This window comes from Perissodus microlepis, chromosome 15 (genome assembly GCF_051167445.1).
Source record: "Perissodus microlepis isolate ML-2025 ecotype Zambia chromosome 15, ASM5116744v1, whole genome shotgun sequence".
NCBI classification, from domain to species: domain Eukaryota; kingdom Metazoa; phylum Chordata; class Actinopteri; order Cichliformes; family Cichlidae; genus Perissodus; species Perissodus microlepis.
The window spans coordinates 12619462-12632635 of NC_140475.1; the positions used below are offsets into that span (position 1 = coordinate 12619462).

General features: G+C 40.5%; 1 protein-coding gene across 4 annotated transcripts in view; it reads left to right on the forward strand.

Annotated features, from left to right (window-relative positions):
* Nucleotides 1-13174, forward strand: part of fndc1 (fibronectin type III domain containing 1) — a 41251-nt gene that overhangs the window by 9683 nt on the left and 18394 nt on the right. For 3 of the 4 annotated variants that reach the window (XM_084953643.1, XM_084953647.1, XM_084953644.1), the window contains exons 4-11: nucleotides 3766-4011; nucleotides 5358-5456; nucleotides 5646-5763; nucleotides 5895-6082; nucleotides 6679-6786; nucleotides 7117-7305; nucleotides 8028-10694; nucleotides 10808-10923. In XM_084953643.1, the coding sequence (XP_084809769.1) occupies nucleotides 3766-4011; nucleotides 5358-5456; nucleotides 5646-5763; nucleotides 5895-6082; nucleotides 6679-6786; nucleotides 7117-7305; nucleotides 8028-10694; nucleotides 10808-10923 (3731 nt within the window). The remainder of the gene's footprint in view (nucleotides 1-3765; nucleotides 4012-5357; nucleotides 5457-5645; nucleotides 5764-5894; nucleotides 6083-6678; nucleotides 6787-7116; nucleotides 7306-8027; nucleotides 10695-10807; nucleotides 10924-13174) is intronic. The other variant, XM_084953645.1, reaches the window with a different exon arrangement.

The following is a 13174-nucleotide window of genomic DNA, read 5'->3' on the forward strand; positions in this document are numbered from 1 at the left end:
GGATAAGCAGAAAGGAAACCCAGGGTCTTCTTGTTGCAAGGCAGCAGTGGTAACCGCAATGCTAGTCTGGAGTTTCAGTTTTATGTGTTTGAGGCAGAGCTGCTCCAGGAACATGAATAATCATATTTGTTGATTTACTTTGGGGAATGGAGACGCCTGGAAAGGCAGAACAAAGCCAAATTAAAAGTAAGAGCCAAAAGGAGAAGTAGCTAATGTTATAAATCTTCATTTACTATCAGCTGAGAGCTTGTTATTGCTTGCTTGATAAAATAATCTAATAATCTAATTATTAAGGATAATTGATAACCCGTTCCATGCCATTTACCAAGCATAGCACTAGAGCTAGCACACTTTCTGCACACTGACATTGTTATATAATGGCAGTGTATACCATCCTGAAATTTTTTTAATGCTTTAAATTTACTTTATATATGAAAATAACTGAAATGAGATCGCATGTGTGCAAACTGAATGTTCCTCTTTGTTTGATGAAACAGTTCAATTGTAAAAAAAAAAAAAAAAAAAAAAATCAGCATGTTAACATTTATTGAGCTTCAGTAATGAAAACAAACAACAATAGCATGATTAGAACATGACTATTAATCAGTCACAGGCACTTATCAAATGTTAAAGTGCTGCCAGGCAATTTCTGGTAATTTACAGCTGCAATTTGATATGCGTCTTTTGGGATGATACTAATTTGCTCATCTAATTTATAAGTCATCTAAGGTGACAATGACTTAGCAGTCTGGTATGCTAATACATAAACTATGGTGACAACATTGGCATTAGCGCTGTATATTTTCACTACAGGCTAAACTGATTAGCTCTGCTGGAAGGAACACTTTGCCATTGACTGGGAATTGTTTGTATAAATTAAACTGTGGGTAAAGTGAGTAAGTATGAGACCCAAAAATACCAATTTGTTTGCAACATTTAGACTTCTTTTTTTAAGGTTGCAAAACGTCAAAGATGACGGTTCAGCTAGTTTTTGAGGAGCGTCCAAGGACATAACAGAGACCTTGGGGACCTCAGTCTGAACACTGAGGTGTGCCTCGCTCTGTTTTTGCTATGTCTGTCAGCAGGCAAGCCTCATAGCACCTCGGTCCACTGAGCTTCCAGGAAAAGACATAAGGGATCTGGCATTACCAGCACTGTCAAGTCAGTGGTTTAGTGGTTCGTGGCATTGTGACCTGGGCCAAATTATGTATTGTGACAGTTTTCCAGACAGAAAAAAGGGAAGACTGATTAAAACCAAATGGGGATATTTCTGTTTTAAGCTATACTTGGGATCAGAAAAAACAAATGGAAAGGGCTTGGGATGAAAATTAATTGTCAAAGGGTCATGGCTAGTTGCCATATGGTGAACAATGTTTACAAAAAATACAAAAGCTATGAATGAGACACTTTAAAGTATTATTTTTGTGGTATTTTACGCTTATAGGATTAGTGCAGGTATAGGTAGAAGAACACAATTTTTGTTAGCACTTAAACCAATAGACCTGTTAAAAATAGCTAATTGTGTGTTGTAAAACTATGCATACCCTTACTGCTTTCACTGCAATTATAGGGTAGACAGCAGCAAAGTGCTGCAAATCGAAGGCACTTGATTAATTGATCATCGGCAAGTGTGAGCACTGCAAGCGTGAGCACAGAAAGTAGAGCATAAGAACAGAAATATTGGCAGCTTGATAGTCTGGAGAGTTCAGGCATCACCCATGATATTAAACAACCAGTTGTGGCTGTCGATTATAAGGCCATTTCCAGACAATTTGAAATCCATCATTCTGCAGCGAGAAAGATTATTCACAAGTGGATATCATTCAAGACAGCTGCCAGTCTTTGCAGGAATGGACATCCCAGCCAATTAACCCCAAGGTCAGAGAAAATGCAAAAAAAACCCCGAGCTACATCTTAGACTCTACAGAACAAAAACACTGAACATGCATGACTTGTTTGGAAGGTTGCCAGGAGAAAGCTGTTGTATCTGAACAAACCACAAGACTTCTGTAGCAATGTACTTTGAACAAACCACACCAAAGTGGAGATGTTTGACCACAATACATAGCACCACATTAAGTCTAAAGCATATCTGTACAACCACCTCATGCAAACTGTCAAATCATGGGGGTGGAGGTGATGATTTGAGTTTGTTTTGGTCCCCTTGCATTCACTGAATGGACCAGGAACTCCCCTGTATAGTGTATTCTTCAAATGTGAGGAAATCTGTCTGACAGCTAAAGCTTGGGTAAAATTAGGTCACACAACAGGACAATCTCAAGCAAAGCAGCCAACCTACAACAAAATAACTAAAAAGGAAAAGTTCCTGCAATGACCCATCCAAAGTCCAGATATCAACCTGATTGAAATGCTGTATCAGGACCTTAAGGTAGCTGTGCATAAATGAATGCACATAAAGAAAAGGTAGAGAAAAATTCCTTCACAATGATATGACAGATTGATAAAATCATACAGAAAATGATTACTTCAAGTTCTGGACACTAAAGGCAAGCTGCTGAATCATGGGATGTACTTCATTTTTAACAGGACGTATAGACTGTTATGAAAACTCTCTCGTTCACATTTCTGTATGCTTTTATTTGTTCAGAGTTTTTTTAAAGCCTTGTTAAACTAAAAAGTGTAGTGGGAAAGACTAACACAACATTTGTCCACATTAAATCTGTGATTTGAATCACACATGACACAAATTCTTATTCTGATTTCACAGTTCACTTACTGGAAATGTGTGAAAACACGCAAAGCTGACAGGAAAAGCAAGAGAAGGATTCAGAAAGGGGTTAGGGCATTACTAAACAAATAGCCAGTACTGTCTGAATCCAAAGGGAAGACGTTCATTCAGCTGTGCTGGCAGTACAGACAGGAGATACAGACATTAAGTAATAAACAGAGTGATCCAAGTTGATCCAAGTTGAACCAGAAAAAACCCAAACACATGTATTTTCTTCATGGTCTTCTATACATTGTGTGTTTCCTCATCACATCTTCTTTGTCCCCTAACCACAAAACTCCTTCTTTTTAAGTCACTTTTAGATATGGTGGCCTCATGTAGACACCTATAATCTCATTTGGCTCACCCTACATGTTGAATAGAAAATAAAGTCTTACATTAAAGTATTGATTAAACCTTTGAAATGCATAATGTTCACCTTTTTACATCAGCTGACTTATCAGTACTCCCCCAGCTGTGCACGCAGCTGTCCTGATAGGAAACAGAGTGGACCTTTTCCATCTGAAAGTGATTATGGTAAACAGAAAAGGGAGGAACAGATGGAGAGAATGGAAGAAAAAGAAAGAGGGAGGGGCAGATGTTTTTTTGTTTTTGTATTGGAAATGCTATCGCTAAGCACTGCAGCCAGATGAGAGGGATTGTCTGACTGTCTGAGTCAGTGTCTGAGATGTTGTCCAAGATGGTGTGACTACTAGCTTTGGATTGAAGCGGGAAGCAGAGCACCAGAAGTTATAGCAGATGACAGGGTACATGATGCAGTTCTTTAGCATTTCCCTTCTGTGACAACTGGCCAGGCTGACAGGCGGTGTTGGATGAGTGTGACAAGTAATTATGTGTTTATCAAAAAGCGGATGTGTCTTGAGTGGAAAAGTTATGTGGAAACATTTTCCATGGAGGATAGAGTTTCAAAAAGGCCCCAAAGGCAAACCAAGCACAAAAAACAGATTATGTACATTGGAATTTTAAAGTTAAAATGAACAGTGCAGTCTGAATTTTAAATTTATTATATCCATCAGCAGGTCCAGTAAGATCTTCACAAACAGTGGTGCCCCGAAGTCACTCCTCCGTAAAACGGGCAACCAGGATGGACAGGAAGGCTCAGCTGTCGCCTAATGTCAGAACACACAGGAGGGCACCTCAGTCTTCCTCTGGTCCCAGGCAGCCCGAGAGAGTTTTGGCAGGAGTTCCTCTGCTGGAAAGGAGACGCCAACACTACGCCAAGCCTCAGTCTGATCAGAGAAACCGACTCGCACGCAAACTAAGTAAGAGGGCCAATATTTTATCCTACTGATCACTAAATGAAATGATGAAATGAACAAAGCTTTAGGTTTTAGTCAAATATGATGCTGAGTAAGAAATGTCAACATGTCCTTATAGTATTGGAAGATACGGTTGTGGTCAAACGTTTACATATTCATGAATTTCATGGTCATTTTGGACTTTTAATTTCCTTGAACTTTTCTTTTTCCAAGGGTAGAATGATTGTAAACCAGACCTCTTAAAAAAACAAGCATTGGGTAGAGAAACTTGAATTGATTTTGGATTTTCTCTAAGCCACACAGTGCCAAAATTACACATGCAGGCTCAAATACATACATACACACACACAACTAATATTTGGTTAAATGCCACTTAGCAAGTTGCACCTTGACCGGACATTTTTGGTAGCCATCAACAAGCTTGTGGCATTATTCTGGCTGGAGATTTGATCACGCCTGTTAGGAGAGTTGATAGAGTTTAATTAAATAGGTTGGTTTCATAGCACAGAGCGTAATTCACAAATTTTCACTTTATGTAGTGCACCAGTACCACTGGCAGCAAAACAGCTGCAGACCATGATACTACCACCACCATGCTTGACATTTTGCACAGTGTTTAGGTTTAAGAGCTCTTGTCATTGTGACCAAATAGCTCAATCTTTATCTAGTGTGACTATAAAACCTTTCTGCAGGAGGCATTTTGGCTTATACGTGTGGGCAGCTGCAAATTTTATTCGAGCCTGAAGGTGTCAGTTTTGGAGAAGGGGGTTCTTTCTTGGTTATGACCCTCTCAGTCCATTGGAGAAGCGGTTTCTTTCTCCATGGTGATGGAAACTGATGATCTAGGTGTTTGCAGTTGTTAAGAAATGGTTCCAAGAGACCTTCCCAACTTGTGGAAATCTACATATTGGAGCCTGTACATAAACTTTTAATCCTGTGTGGATTAGAGAAAATCCAAAATCCAATTAAAGTTGTGCACTTACTGCTTGTTTTTAAAGTATGTAATAGATGCTTTTGAGTCATTCTACCCTGGAAAAAGAACAGTTCAAATAAATGATTAAAAGCCCTAAATTGCTATGAAATTCATGCCCATGATTACTGTATGTATGTATCTTTGACTATGACTTTAGGTGGCACACAATAATTTCCTGTGGCAAAGATTACTGAAATAAACCAGCAATAAAAAGGTTAACAACATCTAGAAGGCATTTGGATTTGTCCTAGTTTCTTATTTATTTGTTTGTTTCCTATTGAAAATAATTTAGCTAAGAGGATACATTTTTTTGTACTATCTTTAGTTTCCAGAGTGTAAACCCTGGCCGTGCCTGGTATCCCTTTTTTATTCATAGCGTCTGAGTCCGTTCATGTGGTGTCACTGCAGGCACAGAAGGCCCAGGGTCAGAGCAAACCTGCCAACAGAGCAGTCACAACCAAAACAACCACACCAGGTACCTGCAGGTTTATAGAGAATCATTCTGTATGTCTTTTTTTCATAGTAGATATAGAAAATCTGCAAAAATTCTGCAAAACTACCTTGCCAAAGTTTAGAAGAAGTCAGGGGATGATGTATATCCAGTGACTTTAATATTCGTTTGGATCCAGACATTTGGGTTTTTATCTCTTTGTGTGTTGTCTAGCTCCACCTGAACATGAGGCCCAGGACATCAGTGTCAGGGTCATGTCTCCTAAATCAGTTCTCATTTCGTGGGTTGACCCTGCTGTCGAGATGGAGAAAGTTGCCCCTGGGGCATCCAGGTGGGCCCTGTTAAAGTGTCAGTTAACAAGGGGGGAAAAAAAAGAAAAATGATGACAAATAGAGAAAAAATAAAACTGAAGTCTAATCTTTCTCAATGGAATAAGGCATTTTCTTTTTATTCTTAACTCAGATCATACACAGTTAGGTACAGGGAGAAGGGTGAGTCAGCACGCTGGGAGTACAAGGAGAGCACGCAAAGGAGAATTTTGATAGACACCCTGTCTGCTGACAGCATGTATGAGTTCTCTGTCAGAATCTCTCAGGAAGAAAATCACAGCAAGTGGAGCGACTCCGTCTTTCAGAGGACTCCAGAGTCAGGTATGTGTTGACTCTGTTTGCTGAGAATTACTTACACGATATCTCATAGTGTCTGATGCAGTAGGAGTCTGTAACTGTGTGAAAGAAATGAAGGGTTATAAAGAGCCAAACCCACTGACTTTTTTTTAATAAAATGAAAACAGAAATGATTTTTTCAAAAAAAAAAAAAATACAAAAGGCAATTCATTCTTGCACAACCCTTTTAAGCTTCTTTCCTCATACCACATCTCTTCACATTCGCTGCCTATTATTCCTTTTTGATATATGAGCCTAGGTTTGGCTGCTGCGCTCCCATTATTGAAGCTTTTACACCACGTTTCAGCTCCTGAGCTGCAGTTCATTGGAATGTCAACATTTACTGCCTGGCTCACAGTTTAGGTCTCCTTCATACACCATCTCAGGGGGCACGATCTTACAGTGTATGGCAGCAATATTTTCCTCAGTTGTAGCCTTCTGGCACAAATATCCTTACTGTTTTTACATGCTTTAAGCAGCAATTTCCTCACCATTTATACTTTCTGTTGCCTATGGTTTCTTTTTTGCTACTTGTTTTCCATCCTGTCTTTCCATTCACTTTTACTCTTCACTTTCACAAGCACCATCTGGGCCACCTGAGAACTTTGAGGTCAAGCCATTAAGAGGAAAAGGGACTGCTGTTGTAGCAACATGGGATCCACCTGAAGAGCCCAATGGGAGGATAAAAGGTCAGACCAATATAATGAAACTATCGTTATTATCATGATGGCAAAACATAACAATTATTCATTTTCGTGCCATGATTACTGCACCTACGTTGGTGTTCTATATTGGCCACGGATCTTTCACCCAGTGACAATATTTGCATTGTTTATGGATGTGTCCTACAAAACAAAGTGCAGCATGCTGATGTCACGGGGCTAATCTTTGCTGTGAGTTTACTGTCACTGTTGGAACAAATAAAGAAAGCCAGCTAATGCTTTCCAGACATGTTGAAATCGCATCAGTATTTTCTCTTGAATGATCTCACTACCTTTCCAAACCTCTCTTTCAAACAGAGTACATCTTGACTTATGTCCCTGCCATGAAGCCTTTTGAAACAAAAAGCGTGAAGTACCATGGAAGCACCACGACAGCCACCATAGATGACCTCACACCTGGAGACCGTTATATTTTCACCATTAAGGCCACCAATAGGAAGGGACAAGGACCACAGAGCAAGACCTTCAGTGTCGCCATGCCAGGAAGTAAGCATATTTGATAATGTAATTATATAGTCACACTGGGGAAAACAGTCCTTGGAGACTATGCCACATGTGGCACAGCAACTTTGGAGTTGTTGCTTCAAAGATGGGGACCAGGTCTGTGACCACTTACAGTCAGTTGCTGTCTTCAAAACAACCTTGTCTACCCTTTTGTCAACTGTTGCAAATCTGTTGCTGTCTGAATACACAGAATTTCACAATAATCAGAAATTTACATAACTACTTATGGCCATAGTCCAGCCAGAACCTTATAGATTTAAAACATAAATACAAAAAAATTTCCACAAATAGTAATATAGTTGCTGCAGGACTCTCAATTTAACTGATTTAATTTAAAATTATGTAGGCACTTGATAACCAGGCTTTTGTTATAGGGATATAACCAGAATGCAACCAGTTTTCAGCAGTTATTTCCAAACATTTGCCAATCTGTCTTCCAACTGGTCCAAGTCAGATTGTGCTTTTTGGGTAACAGGTTGCCTTCCACTACGCAGTTGAAAATGGTTGACCTCTGGGTATCTTGCAATTTCATGCAATCATTTGCTGAAAGCAAAAAAAGATGTACCGCCTAGTTCCTAGTTGCAAGGACGTTGCTGTCCTTTTTTTCCCCTGTTGTGATTGAGCTATTAGGCATATGTGTGCATTTGAGCTTGAGACTTGCACATTCTAAATTTTCATTGTCATTGTTATTTTTTGTCTCCTAGCAGGCAGCAGTGCCGCCTCAGCATTTTCAAAAAGCAAGGACAGCCGCAGGACTGGCCACACGCCTTCCAAACAAGATACCGACCATGATGACATCCAGTCAACAGAAGTGCCAGAAATACCAACCATACAAAAGCAGCCACTCCCTGCTGCACCTGTCAACAGGCGTTTTCGTCCACTTTCCCAGACACGCTCCTATCACAGCATCTTCTCTTCCGTCAGGGGGTCAATCAGGAGAGCAGGAAACAGAGGCTCTAACAGAAGAAGGGCTAAGAATGATGAGGAAGAGGAAGAGGAAAACAAAGTACCCACAACACCACCTCCAGTAGAAGAGACTACAACAATGGAATTTGTACCAGAGCCTAAAAACACTGATAATGATGTTTCCCCTGAAACTGAGGATGAAGATGAATATGATGAAGAGCCTCTGACTACTAAAACCCCCTCCCTCAAAGTTTTAACACCTTCTCCAACTAAACCTGCATTTAATCGACTTAATCCACCAAGAAGAAGGCCATTTAAGATTAGGGTCCATCAAAAAGCAGGATCCAAGGATGCATCCACTGGTTCATCTTCATCCTCATCTTCCGCATCATCTTCTTCTTCTTCTTCTTCTTCTTCTGCTTCATCATCATCCTCTTCTGCTTCATCATCTTCTTCTTCTAATTCTAATTCCCCCACCTCCACTTCTTCTTCTACCTCTTTGGATTCCTCCTCATCTTCCTCATCATCCCCTTCTACGACCTCACTGTCCTCTCCCTCACTTACTCAAGAATCTGCAGCAAGCAGAAAGGACTATATAGCTCTCACATATCCAGAGTCGAAAAACACCTTTGAAAAGTCCAGCATAACACATGCAAAACCCTCCACATCACTTGCAAAAGTGAACAGTTCACAGCAGACACACGTTACACCTGTAGGTAGAGGTTCCACTTCAGCAGGACGCGCCAGTGGCACTGGTTTTGGTTCTAGATATGGTTTAGGCCGAAGATACCCTGGGAGCTTGTTAAGAGGGAATTCTACCCGAATGTTGAATGGTTACAAACCTGATGTCATCTCACAGTCGAGTTCTCCAAGAAGAACTCAGAGTCAAGTAACTTCAAGCATACATAGTTCAGCAACATCACAGGCCACTTTACCAGAAAACACTCAAAACCACGAAAAGTCAAGCACTCTCAATCCATCAACATCAAAGTCAAAATCAGGAGAGACTTCCAATGGTGAAGATGTCTTGGAGTCCTATAATTCTGACAAGTCACGTTCTACTTTAGAATCTAGGTCTCATGGCTCGACATCTTTGCAAGTGACAAATCCACCCACTTCACAAAGAAATGCGAACCACCCTTCCACTGCAAATACATCAGGATTATCTCAAAGAACTTCACAAAGAGGATCTCACAGCTCTGCAAGATCACATGACACACACAACTCACAGAGTTCTCACACATCATCTGAGCGAGACACATCAAATGTGGAAGGAAATGATGACACTAACTACAAAAACACAGAAAGAGAATTGACTAAAGTTGAGGACTCTGCATTAACTACTAGAACACAACCGACAGAGAAGCCAATAAAGAAGGACAAGGAAAAAGATGAAGGAACTAAAGAAAAACCCCCAGTTTCCGCAGGTACCAGAGTCAGGCCTTCATTTGCTGAAAGATACCCTTGGCTAGCTAGTCGTTACCCAGGCAAAGTCATTTCAAGTGCAAGGATAACATCTCCAAGACAGGATAGTAGAGTTCCTTTGACCAGGATTTCATCTTCTGTTGGGGCTGGCAGACCAGTTTTGAGGGGGACAACTACCAGGGTCTCAGGGGCTACAGGTGCTGCTGGAGTGCCCTCAGTACAGGAAACCAGTGAAGATCCAAGTACTTCTTCTACTCGTGACTCACTAAAGAATGGTTTTGGAGCCAGTTCGGTTAAGCCGTCACTGATCAATCAAAATGTAGGCTCTGGCGGCACTAGAAACCCAGCTACCTCATCTTCATCATCTTCCTCTTCACCATCCATCTCTTCAAGTCCTGATCATCATCACTCCTTAAGTGGGCACAGAGACTCCAGTGAGCCAAGCCATAGAGAACTTACAAATGACAAACATAGCAATGAGGATTATCTCAGTGAGAAGAATGGGGAAAATGATAAAGTTGCAGATCCTATAGAAGCTCAAGAGAAGCCAGCAGAGTCTGACAAAAATGCAGAAGACAATGCAAGTGTGGATACAGGAGAAAGTTCATCCAGGATCAGACCTGGCACTTCCTCTGGAGTCCCTCTAACTAATCGTCGACCTGGTGTAGGGGTGAATGGAAGGGTACGCTCTCCTCTCTTACCAAACAGGCAGTTTGGTGGGTCTAGGCTTCCCCTAAGAGTACAACCAGCACAAAACTCTAGACTGGGCTCATCAACATCTGACTCTACCTCATCATCATCTGATTCAGCTTCTTCCTCAAATTTACCCCAACCAGTACTGACCTCAGATAGTGACATTAGCAGTGGCACTACGGTGACAAGGACAGGGGGATTGATTGGAGGCAACTCCCACTCTACATTAGCCTCATCATCCTCATCTTCATCTCGAGATAGCTTTAGGAACAATGGGAGTAGGCGTCGCTATTCCATCAGAGGGAAACAAAATAATGGCAGAGGAATCAAACCTAGCAATGGGAATGGTAACGTTAATTCCTATATGCAATTATGTGAAGTTTTTGACGTCAGTTTAACTCACAAATGTTTTAAATAATTTTATAACATCATGCCTCTGCTTATGTTCTGTACCTGTCAGGTAAAAACGGACGACCCAATCTGACAGCAACAGATGATAAAGAGTCCTCTTCCTCTCACGGAGCCAGCAAGGCCACTGGTCAAAGGTTTATCACTGGACCAGATGGAACAAAATGGGTAACTATATTTAATACACTAACCTTAGTTTTACCTGTTCCTGACTCTTTGAGCTGAAGTATGTCCAATATGATACTTATTGTTGCAGTTTAGAGACCAGGACGGATCATCAGAAGGAACTGAACATAAGTTATTGATATACAGAATTCACTTATGCTATTTGGTGATTAGACTCCGAATGAAATCCTAGCGATAAGAATTAGGGCAGGACCCACTGGAGTCTAGATGCTTGTGGTAGTGATTAAAGATAAGATAGAGGCTTGCATGAAGTGACTTGAGTCTGAGTCTGCAAGGTAGAATGAAAGATGATCATGGTATTAAGAATGGAGGCTGATTGGTTTGAAGGAGGCAGGATGAAAGATGATTGGACTACAGCAATGAAGTCAGCATGTAATGAATAGAATAGCAGCCAAACACTTGGGGAAACGAGACAACTGAGTGAATACAAATCCTCCTAATTAAACTCACACATAAGCTTAATTTATAACAGTCTACAAATAAAAATGTAAAAGGTAAAGAGTTAAGAAGAAACACCTTTTCACCTATGAAGGTTTTAAGTAGAGATGTTCCTAGAGGCTAATTTGATAAAGGAAGGGAAAAAAATCAGACTAGTCAACTAGTCTAAAAGACACAAAAAAGACCTCAGATAACATTTGAAACTGAGCATTCTTTAAATAGACAATTATTACATTCCTTGCTAATCAAATAATGTTATACAATAAGTATACTGTTGAAATGTTCAGCACTTTATATTGGGTAGCACATGCACACAGTGTCAGATTAGTATGACTAATGTTAGTGCTGCTAGCAGCAGAAGCTCTGGTTTCTTAAGTGGGAGCATCCACATGTTGGTGCAGACTGTGGTTACACATTGGTTGGTTATATTTATTTTTTTACATCGAAATATAGGAGATCTACATCTCAATGTCAGTCATTAACAACTTCTGTTTATGGAGAGAGTGGGAGGGTGGGGTGCAGCCATCAGTTAGTGCTGTAAATTCTTTCAGCCAGTAACTGCCATTACCGAAATTAATAAAATAAGAATATTACATGCAACCGACTAGTATTTCTGGTGCTGACTAGCAAGGGCAGCGACTTTCAAACATTTAATCGATTAGTCACCAATAGCCTTAGTAATGAGTCTTGACTTGTTTGTCTACCAGAGGCCATTCTGCAACTTCCCTGTGGCCATTGCCCACAAATAAAACAACCAACTGATTTGAGCAGAGTGAATAAATAACTACACGTTCCCTAACAAACGTTAGGGTTATCTATTTATATTTTGTGTGTCTAAAAAAATGACAGCTGCTAATTTTAGCATGTACAATTTCCTATAGTTCCTATAGTTTATTCATTTTAAGAATCAGTCATTTAAAGATGTCCTTATTTGCTTTCATTTTGGGAATTGGATTAGGTTGTTACAGCTCTTACATACAATCCCGATCAAAAGTTTAAGATCACTTGAAAAATGGCAAAAAATCACATTTTGTTTGATCTTAACAAGGTTCCAAGTAGAGCTCTGACCTGCAACAAGAAGAAATGGGAGTGAGACGAAACATTTTTTGTGCGTGCAATTTATTGAGAACAATAAAATTAAACTGAAACCAACTGTTTTAGAGCTGATCAAAAGTTTAAGACCACACCTCCAAAAAAACACGCAACCCCCCCAATACAGAAATCCAAGTTCCAAACATGAACTCAGGAATGAGTAGTTCCACCATTATTGTTGATCACTTCAAAAATTTGTTGCAGCATGCTTGATGCAAGCGTTTCCATGAGGTGAGCGGGAACATTTCTCAAAGTGGTAAAGACGGACTCACGAAAGGCATCTACTGTCTGGAACGGTTGTCCTTTTTTGTAAACTTCCCTTGCCATCCATCCCTAAAGGTTCTCAATTGGATTTAGATCAGGGGGACATGCAGGATGGTCCAAAAGAGTGATGTTATTCTCCTGGAAGAATTCCCTTGTCCTGCGGGCATTGTGTACTGTAGCGTTGTCCTGTTGAAAAACCCAGTCATTACCACACAGACAAGGGCCCTCAGTCATGAGGAATGCTCTCTGCAACATCTGGACATAGTCAGCAGCTGTTTGACGCCCCTGCACCTCCTGAAGCTCTGTTGTTCCACTGAAGGAAAAATCACCCAAGACCATTATGGCACCCCCTCCACTGTGGCGTGTAGAAAACATCTCAGGTGGGATCTGCTTGTTGGGCCAGTAATGTTGAAAACCAACAGGACCATCAAGGTTACAT